This window comes from Salvia hispanica, chromosome 6, assembly GCF_023119035.1.
Source record: "Salvia hispanica cultivar TCC Black 2014 chromosome 6, UniMelb_Shisp_WGS_1.0, whole genome shotgun sequence".
Classification (NCBI taxonomy): Eukaryota; Viridiplantae; Streptophyta; class Magnoliopsida; order Lamiales; family Lamiaceae; genus Salvia; species Salvia hispanica.
This window is the reverse complement of record NC_062970.1, coordinates 13,208,824-13,218,960: the sequence shown is the minus strand read 5'-3', so window position 1 is coordinate 13,218,960 and position 10,137 is coordinate 13,208,824. Positions and strand designations below refer to the sequence as shown.

At 38.0% G+C, this 10,137-nt stretch overlaps 2 protein-coding genes across 2 annotated transcripts; one reads left to right on the top strand and one right to left on the bottom strand.

Moving 5' to 3' along the window:
* Positions 1-408: 408 nt before the first annotated feature.
* On the top strand, positions 409-3,441 carry LOC125194286 (NADPH-dependent pterin aldehyde reductase). The gene is made up of 5 exons (XM_048092426.1): positions 409-720; positions 835-904; positions 1,786-1,979; positions 2,633-2,805; positions 3,190-3,441. Exons 1-5 carry the CDS (start codon positions 466-468, stop codon positions 3,257-3,259), a joined length of 762 nt encoding a protein of 253 aa, XP_047948383.1. The 5' UTR covers positions 409-465; the 3' UTR covers positions 3,260-3,441.
* A 526-nt stretch (positions 3,442-3,967) lies between these two features.
* LOC125194284 (chloride channel protein CLC-c) lies at positions 3,968-9,167 on the bottom strand. The gene is made up of 7 exons (XM_048092421.1): positions 8,665-9,167; positions 8,084-8,284; positions 7,415-7,592; positions 6,582-6,844; positions 5,837-6,106; positions 4,384-5,512; positions 3,968-4,297 (listed from the first exon to the last, which is right to left on the bottom strand). The coding sequence occupies exons 1-7, from the start codon at positions 8,856-8,858 to the stop codon at positions 4,208-4,210; spliced, it is 2,325 nt and encodes a 774-aa protein (XP_047948378.1). The 5' UTR covers positions 8,859-9,167; the 3' UTR covers positions 3,968-4,207.
* Between the last annotated feature and the right edge of the window lie 970 nt (positions 9,168-10,137).

Sequence of the window (10,137 nt, the reverse complement as noted above, 5' to 3'; positions counted from 1 at the left end):
TTTCATTCATATGCATGTGGTGGAGTGGTAGAGATGCCTCTATTTATACAAGAGGTCCTAGGTTCGACCCCCTCTAATCTCAGATTTTAAAAAAAATTTAAACAAGCCATTTTACTCATACAAAACCGGTTTCTGATTCCCGGCCCAACCGGCCGATCCGGTCCGATTTTTAAAACACTGCATTAATACCTTTGTGTTTTAGTAAAATTGAAAACTTTTGAAACAACGTACTTCTATGTTTTAATGCACAATTAATAAAATAAAAAAGAGATAAAAAGAAAAAATTTGAAGAATGATTTAAGATGGAAAATTTTTAATATTAAACGAACTAAAAATAAAAATAGTTGCAAATTTAATTTTGTGCGAAAAAGAATGTTTTGGCTTGGGGCTTATCTGCAATTCAACAATTTCCGAAACAAAATTACGAGATAGATTTTGAATCACAATTTATACACACGGGAGGCCATGAGCACACCTCTACCGCCGCCCGCCATGAACATCGTTGCAGGCGCCGCTTCCACTAATCTCAAGACTGTGCTAATTACAGGGGTCAGCCGCGGCCTCGGTAAAGCCCTAGCACTTGAATTGGCCAGTCGCGGCCACACCGTAATCGGCTGCTCCCGCTCGCCGGAAAAACTCTCAGCTCTCCAAACCGAGCTCACCTCCGCCTCCGACGGCCGGAGCAACGCTGACAAGCATATATTCATGAATGTTGACGTGGTAATTCCTCGACTAATATGCTTCTCATTTCTCTAATTTTCTTATCTGCTGTGACTGTGATTGTTTACTTTTCTTTTCTTTTCTTCTTTTTTTTCTGTAATTGCTGTTAATTAGAGGTCTAATCGTAGTGTTGAGGAGTTGGCGCGTGCTGTGGTGGAGAAGAAGGCTATTCCTGATATCATTGGTATGACCGTATGATGAGGCATTAACGATTTTATTTTTGCCCTCCATAATTTTGTTTGTTTTTGTTGTTTCAGATAGTTATTTTGTGGATGAGTTTCTTTTTATCTCATTTTTTATTTATTTGATGATATCTGTCATTTTATGTAACGTAGACTGAATACTGTCATGGCATTTTGCAAAATGGTATTGAAATGTGATGTTCTTCTGCTATTTGTAAAGCACAACTAGTTCATCGAATGTATTTTACATCTGCAAGTTGTAAGCATACGGCATACCTTGGCTATAACACTTCAGTTCAGAGTTCAGTTAGGATGTATGGGAGAGGGTTTAAATGTAATGTTGAACTGCGATAGATCAGTTGAGTGGCTGGGGCATGCCTTTTAAGCCTTTAAGATGCAGTATATCAGACATGAATCACAATTTATTATCCTGCAGCACGTTTTAGTATAATCTTTATTAGACCATATTAGAATACAATCTACAGGTTTTATTTGAAAAGGCTTCCAGGAAAAACATTATTGCCTTAATTGATCAGGCCGTGCTCTGGTAAAATGGTTCTAGTACTGGTCAAAGGTGAACAACAAGTAGATGCATCAAGATCTTAACTTCCATGTTTATGCTTTTGAGTTTCCTAAGCTATTTCTTTTTGTCTATATGAGGTTTAGTGTGACTGGAGTGTCCAGAGAATAACAAATGTGGTTTCCAATTAACAAATTTCTCTAGGTATATGAGGTCTATATTGCGCCATGTGAGAAGTAAACTGACATAACATTACTTTAGTTCTTCACAGTTGCTGGTCTTGTACTCAATATAATATGAACAGTTTTTTGTTTAGTTCCAGTATTCTTAAATTAAGTGGATTCATGCATGGCTTTTTTCAAGTGAACAATGCTGGGACAATAAATGGGAACAATAAATTATGGGAGGTTCCTGAAGATGAATTTGACACTGTCATTGATACGAACATCAAGGGTACCGCAAATGTACTACGCAACTTCATTCCAGTTATGATTGAGAACAAGCACGGGATAATTGTCAACATATCGTCTGGATGGGGAAGATCTGCTGCTGCACAGGTAATATACGTTACTGCATGTATATTTCCACCATAATCTTACTCCCTCCGACCCACGTTACTTGAGGCATTTCTTTACGGCACGGGATTTAAGAAAGTTGTGTCTGATGAGTTGAATAAAAGTAGAGGAGAGAAGAAGAGAGGGAAAAGTAAAAAAAGAATAAAGTAGGGTGAGATTAGATGTTTTGTTTTTGGCCAAAAAAAAGAAATAACTCAAGTAACTTGGGACAACCCAAAATGGAATACGACTCAAGTAACTTGGGACGGAGGGAGTATATTTCTAGGCTGTATGCATGTGTACCTAGCACCGACTAGTTTTTTATTGAGTATGTGAAAATAGGCACTAATTTAGTTTTTAACTTGCAGTGGCTAACTACATAACTAATTAAATGATGCTTCTTACTTTGTTAAGATTTAATGTGTTGCTGAATAGGAGTATTATTTTATAACCTATTCCATGCCAATGAACTTCATCTGAAAAATCATTTCATCGGGTTAAAAGATATGTATGGTGAGCATTTATTAGTTTCAATTATTAAGATGACCAAGATCTGAGCTCTGAATTTCAATCCCTGAGTGCTTAGATCAGGAGATTGTAAGGCCCTCTGTTTTGGATCATGTTTTTTAAGGGGTGATACTTTATGAAAATACTAGGTGGCTCCTTATTGTGCTTCAAAGTGGGCAGTGGAGGGATTGACAAGGTCAGTTGCGAAGGAGCTGCCTCCTGGCATCGCTGTTGTTGCGCTCAATCCTGGTGTGATCAACACCGATATGCTTCAATCATGTTTTGGCACTTCGGCTTCTCTATACCCAACGCCTGAATCATGGTACACACACTCTCTGTCTCTCTCAGTGCATCTATTGTAGTCTTCTTTCGTGAATTTATTAGTGCTATATTTCTATTGCTATCAACCTGAAGTGCTATCTTTCTTTTTCTATCTATTGGCTCCTTAACTGTAGTGAAGAGTCAAAAACTTGCCTGTATTGCCAGAAGTTCACAGAAAAATTAAGTAATTATAGATGAAATACACAGTCGTCAAATTGATCGGCTCTCGAGATCCATTGGGGCTACTTATCTTTGTTTCCGAGATCTGACCTGAATTTTGGTTTTCTTAAAAGTCCATTTGCTTCGGCAGGGTTCAAGTAGGGTTGCAAGTTGTAGTGAATATTGATCTGTTGAGCTAAAGTTGTTTGGTTTTTATATTTTGCAGGGCACCTAGGGCAGCTACTCTGATTCTGCACCTTACAGTGGCTGACAATGGTGCACCTCTCACCGTGTGATACGATACGACGACATGGATGTTTGGTGCATGAAGTCTGAAGAGTAAATCCATTCTGTTTTGTAGACTAGTAAGGTAATAGATCATTCATGTAAGCTAGGCCCTGAAAAAAATCAGTTCAGTTTGGCTCTAAAATGTCAATTTGAAACCGTATATACTAATCATTCAATAGTTTTTTTATTATGACGCTCCTCCGCTTGGGCAATCAATTGTTCCAATGCATCATTGGGAGCCATACTGAATTTCACAATTGAGAATGAAAAAAATTAAGAGAGAAAATTGAGTGAGAGAGGGTTTTTTTTTTTGAGAAACAAAATTGTGGTGAATGAGATATTAATAAATGAATTGGAGGATATAAAATGAAAAAATAAAAAGGAATGTTTATATAATGGTTTTATTTGAGAAAGTGAGACAATTTTATAATTATATGGAGTACTAATTTCTGATTTTTTTAAAAAATATCAAACAGCTATAAAAACGAAGCCCACTTGTAGGAGTCCGCCAAGATGAGACACTTGCAACGCGTCTCGGCGGTATGAGATGCAACACGATTCCGAGCTCGTGTTGTGGTCTTGTGGATGCTCTAAACTTGTTCTTTAAAAATATTCCTAACAAATAAAAACATATTCACACAATAGACAGGAACTGGAGTCTCACATGAAAGTTCCTGTTCCTGTTGCTCCGTTTCATCATCGGCAAACACTATGAAAGCAGCTAAGACAATCATCCGCCATAATTTGTTAACTGGACGTGTATCAAAAACTATATATATACATATACATATATACGTACGACTCTTATCCTAACTTGGGAGTCGATTATTGGTATGGCCTGGTTTATACAACATTTACATTCATCACAAATACACATTACCCAAAATATGAAGCAATCAAATAAATAAGTCTCTCAGAAAATGGCATGTTTTTCACAACCGAACCTTAAAGGCTGTCTATTTGTGGTGAAGAAGCTCAGGGTAGAGCCCCAATACATGCTCCGGCATAAAATCGTGCCTTGTCAAGATTCCGACCACCGGATGTCTCTGCAAAATACCAAATAGTGATGTCACACAATCCAAAAAATCTGAACGATACAGTGGAAAAAGCAGAAGATAGTAGGTATTATTACCCCGGGCGTTTTGGGGATAACGCACAAGTGTCGGAGGGCGAGTTGTCGAAAGAGGATGGCGGCTTTGGCAAGAGACATGGTCTCTACAACCATGTAGGGGGATGAGTTGGTAATCGGATGGAGATCAACATACATCTCCATTTCCTCCGGGGTCAAGTCGATGTCGCTCACTTTAAGCCCCTTCCCCAACCCAGGCTTAGCAAAGTCGAAGGCGTCATACGTCCTCAAAACTTTCCCTCCACACACCGCCCTGTTCTTGGTGAACTTCTTCCGGTTGAGCAGCACCAGTAGATGAGACCTCAGCACAAGGCCGCACAGCTCCGGTGCATCTGTGAATGGAGGCTCGTCGATCACTGGAAACCCGTTGTGTCCGGTCGTCTCCAGAGCATGCATTATATTCCCTACCTTCTCAACACCAGAGAAGGTGATCAATGGGCCGGAGCAAACGTCCCCAGCGGCCAGGTGCTTCATGTATGGCTCTGCATGGGCTTCCAAGTAGGGCAACCCCTTCATCTGCACAATTTGGTCGTAGACCCCGTGGTTGAAACTGTCCGCCACTGTTTTCGATATGAGGAGGACGAGCATTATCAAGGGGAGCATCAGTAGGTTGTTGGTAAGCTCCAGGAGTATGACACAAAGAGACACTGTCATCCTCATGGTGCCACCGAGGAAAGAAGCAGCTCCCAGAACGGAGAAGAGGCCGAGGTCAAGGGTAGACAAAGAACCCAAGAGTCTTCCAACAAGGCGCCCGTACGTGGCTCCAGCAAGTATGACAGGAATGAAAAGCCCAGATGGGATAGCAATGCCATAAGTAGTAATTCCTAGGAAATATGTTCCAGCAAAGAAAATGATCAGTGAGGAGATTTCAAACTCGTTTCTGTTTGTCGAACTCAACAGGTTACGGATGGCATCATCGCTGGTGTTGAGAAAAAGGGACGCCAGATCATTGTAGTGTCCAGGCTGACATTGGAAGCTCTTGTAGTTTCCAGAGCGACCAATTGTCGGGCACTCTTTCTCAGAGCCACTAGGACATGGAATGCACTTTGCCAACCATGGCAGGCCGAAGGCCAAACAGGATGTTAGAAGGGTAATAACTGCGACAAGTAGGACTCTGAAAGAAGGGCCTCTCCTGCAAGGAAGCGAATAACAATATTTGTTAGTAAGCTTTAGAATTGTGACTTATAATGGATCAATTAATCCTCGACAGCAAGGACAGAAGCAGTTCTATGTAAAGGTGGAAGAAAGAGAGGGGTCAATCAGCTAAATAGTAAGTAGTGCATAAAAATCAGTTAGCCGGAAGAAAAACAAGAGGTTATACAACTGTTGTTCAACAAGTATGACAAGAACGTTTATGATGATACGAAAGTGATCTTTGAGCATGATTTTAAAATGTGATCAACAATAGTTTGCAAGGCATACAAAAATAGTGGAAGGGGAGAAGGCTGAAACATACTCGTTAACCAAGGTATATGTTCTCAAGACTTTGTCCACAAAAAAATTGTATAGGCTTCCCAAAAGACCTCCAAGAACTCCAATTAGTACAACTGCAAGCAGATCTGCATTGGTATAATTAGGAATTGCAGAATGCATTTCAAACATAATGAGTCCTCCTTGTCCGAAGAGTCCACAATTGCCACCGCGGCAAAAGTTTATGAGACTTCTTAATACAACAGCTACAATAGCAGTTGTGAAGAAGGTCCTCCAAAGTAGAGCACTCCGCCACCTGGAAAACAACAAATACAGCTTACCCATATTATAGTGACAGAAGGTCTTCACGAATGTTCCATATTATATGGCAAGTCAAGTTGTTTTTCAAATATTTTTGGGAATTAAGAGATGCAAACAGAAAACATATGGAGATGAGAGATACTGTTACTATCCTAAAATACAAGCACAAGCTATTTCCCAAAGGAAAAGTACCAAATCATTTACTCTATTTTCATACTGAGCATGCATGCAACCCATCTAATTGCCTAAACATGATGAAATGCTTCATATGTACGCTAAATCAAGAATAGTCATTCACATTAGGTAAGGAACAAAGTAAGATTTGATATTTTCAAAGAAATTCATTATAACCTTCTCATAAGCTTCAAATATCACCAAAAATAGCATTAATCATCAGTGCACTTTAACTTAGCAAGTTTATATATGAAATTCAGCTGTTATATCTCTGAAAGCGGAAGAGGGAAAGATACCAAGAGGCAGCTTCTTCAAGGGCAAAAAGCACACCACCAACTGGGGCACGAAAAGCTGCAGCCACACCAGCAGCAGCCCCACAAGTAATCAAATCCCTTCGGTCTCTATCATTTTTGAAGTATCTGAGCCACTTCCAAGTTAAACGGTATTTTCGAGAACCTCCTTGCCCAAGTAAATTTGCTATGCAGGCACCGGTATGTACCATTGGTCCTTCCTTACCAACAACCAATCCAGCAGAAACTCCCAGGATGGAACCAAAAATCTAGAAAATTGGAATGTGAATTAACACATCAAGAAGAATAAATCAAATTCAGAAAAAAAGGAAGAAGAGGCGTAATTCAGTTCCTTGAGATTATAAATTTGTAAGGTAACAATGAAGGTAAAACCATTATCTCGATTAAGTCAGACAACAAGGAACCATACAATTTGTACTGACTTAAAAAACATTAGGTAAACACTAAAGGCTATTGTAAAGTGAGCCATCTAGTCAATTACAAACATAGATGAGCATGAGTAATTAAACTCACAGCTTTGAGCTTGCTATATTTTTAGTGAATTGTGAAAAGGATCTTAAGCATAATTCCGACGCCTGTGCTTAGGACCAGATCTATTGGCATTAGGAAAGTGCAATTTATATGCATCATTTATCAGAGTACACGTTATATAAATAAGATTGATCGACTATTCCAAGCTTTGATCACCAATAAATCTACTCTCGCTCAAAAACCTACGCACAGATTTCTCATTTCCTTTGGTTTATCATTTCATCACTGCAACAGGGAAAATCTGACAATTTACTAATTGGGAAAATCAAAGCAAGTCGAATTCAAACCTTCACAAATAGGGTACTTGGAGCGAGGATGGAATGAGCGTCAATGCCGTTAAGATAGGCTTTCACTTCTGGTATGCCAGAACCAGCTGCAGCAGGGGCAATATACGCGCATAGTGCCCCAGCACAAATAGCCAGAATCACATTAGTACCAGCAAATGCAGCAAATGCTGGGAGATACCTGCAGTGGAATAAGTTAATTCAGGCTTATTATCAAATATTGATTGTGAATAAAGTATTCGCCAAACAGATTCAAAAGAGTTCATTTTCACACTCCAGATATCACACAAACATGATTTATATGATATAATCAATATTTTGGGGGAACAATATGGAGGATTAGACATCAATCTCATAATAGGTCTTTGCTAACAGTTTCCTTACCATGTACAGGCCAAGTAGATGAGGCCTAGGCTTCATCAGAAGTTTGTAAGTAATTTGTTAGTTGACACCAGAAAATAAGGTGAATACCAGCAGAGTATAAGATTAAGATGGACATATTAGTAATAAATTGGACCACCGGGATCGACTTTTGGCAATATGTGGCAGATGGCAATGCAGCTCATGTACACCCACCAATTTTGGTAGGAAGCAGATGCTCTATGTTACTACTCACAATATTAAAACAAATATGAATGGAATTAAAAGTTTGCTGGTCAGAATTGGTCTTACTTATCATTAAACATCAAATCGCTAGTGATCACAAGCTTGTAACCAGCAATATTCTCAACCGCCATGTTATTTAAGAAACCAACAAGTCCTGTGCACAATCCTATGAGAAGAGCCAGTGTCCATTTGAGAAAAATATACTGAAAAATCTGAACTCGTTTCCTAGATCTCCAATCCTGCTTAAAGAGATCATTCTCAATCATCCTGCAAAAAAGAGATTGCAAATAAGTGAACACAGATACTAGTTGATCATTCACTGTGCTTTCAGATCCACTAATTCAAGTAAAAAAAACTATGAGCACAACACTAAAATTTGTAGGTTAATAGTCCTAATTCATGGAAGTAGCCTAATTCATGAAGCAGATTTGAACTACTAGGAAAAACAGAGTGGCATACATAGTTAACCAACTCTAAAGCCATACTCGAGCTCAAATGCATTGAAGATCGAAAAAGAAGCAACAGTCAATCCAAGTCACAGAAAATTCTCGATTGACGAAAAGCTAAATCAATCACCAGGAACAAGGCAAAATTTAACACAACGATACTGATACATGAAAAAAAGTTGGAAAAGGAAATATTCATACTCGTAATCGAGGCTTTCGATGGGATACACCTTGGCGCCAACAATAGCAATCTGAGAGGTGGTATTGATTCTACTCTTGAGATTCAACAACGGCTCCCTCGCCTCCGAAAACGACGAAGCATCGCTGCCTCTTCCGTCGTTCTCTATGTCACCTCCTCCATCAACGTAATCACCTTCAGGCTGACGATGATCCATCAATTAGACCGATAAATAACTGAATTAAGTTTAAAAAATCGCCGATTCCTCGAAGAAGTCTCTCAAAAATCACGATGATCTCGTAGATTCTAGATTAGCAGTGATGATATAGACACACGGGAAGTACGTGTTATATTTCTGTAAAGTAAGACGAAAGGGAGAGAGAGAGAGAGGGATGCGTGATCGTGAGCGTGATAGTGATAGTGGTGGTAATGGTAGAATGAGAAATGCAATGGCAAGAGCTTGAAGCTGCTATAATGGCGTCTGATTCTCTCCACTTGAAAAATAGTTGGAATTCAATGCGTTGTCTCAAATAGATAAGCAATAATTCATTTGAATTGTTTGGACTTTTCGTAACTATATGTTATGGGGAAATATCATATGAAACTTGCACATAACAACTTTCCCTTATTGTACATAAGATTTAGTTCAATTCTTAATCAGAGATATCGACAAGATTTAATGTATCCATGAATAAAACACATGTAAATAACACTGTATGAATTATGAAATTTTCAATTTTACTTAATTGTTTTTGAATAATTCTTAAACACATTCTTTTGTTAAAATAAAAAAAAAACACTTATTTGTTATATTTTTTTATGTGGATGAGACAAATTGCAAAAAAATGGTAATTCATTATGCAATAATGTAGTGTTCATTTTTAAATATTACTCCCTCCGTCTCAGTTTAAGAGTAACATTTTGCCATAAAAGTCCGTTCCAATTTATGAGTCATATTTAAAATCTTCCATATTTGGACATCAAATTTTATCCTATTATTCATCAAAATTACACTCAAATACCATTATCTACATAAAAATAAACAAAAAAAAATATAAAAATAAACAAAATAAAAAATAAAAAATCAAAAGGTCAAACCATCTCACTTTCCACCAACTCACTTCATATATTACACACTCCTCCAACTCATTTCATTTATTACACATTTCATCATCCCACTTTATTTATCACACACTCCACCAATTTTTTAAAACTCGTGCCATAATTAATTGGTACTCCTAAACTGGGACGGAGGGATTACGAACCAAATTTCATGGTTTGAATGACGTTTCTCTCGAAATATTTTATAGTAAGAATGTTGTTGATAAGACCTTTCATTCAAATGTAAAATAGCTAAAACCTATTTTTGATACTAAAAACATTCTAGTCGTCAAGTATCTTCTTTTTTGTGAAGTGGGGTGGGTATAAACTTACTATATTAATATTCACTTATTTTTAAGGGCTAAATAAATTACATGAATTTTGAAGTGAATTTT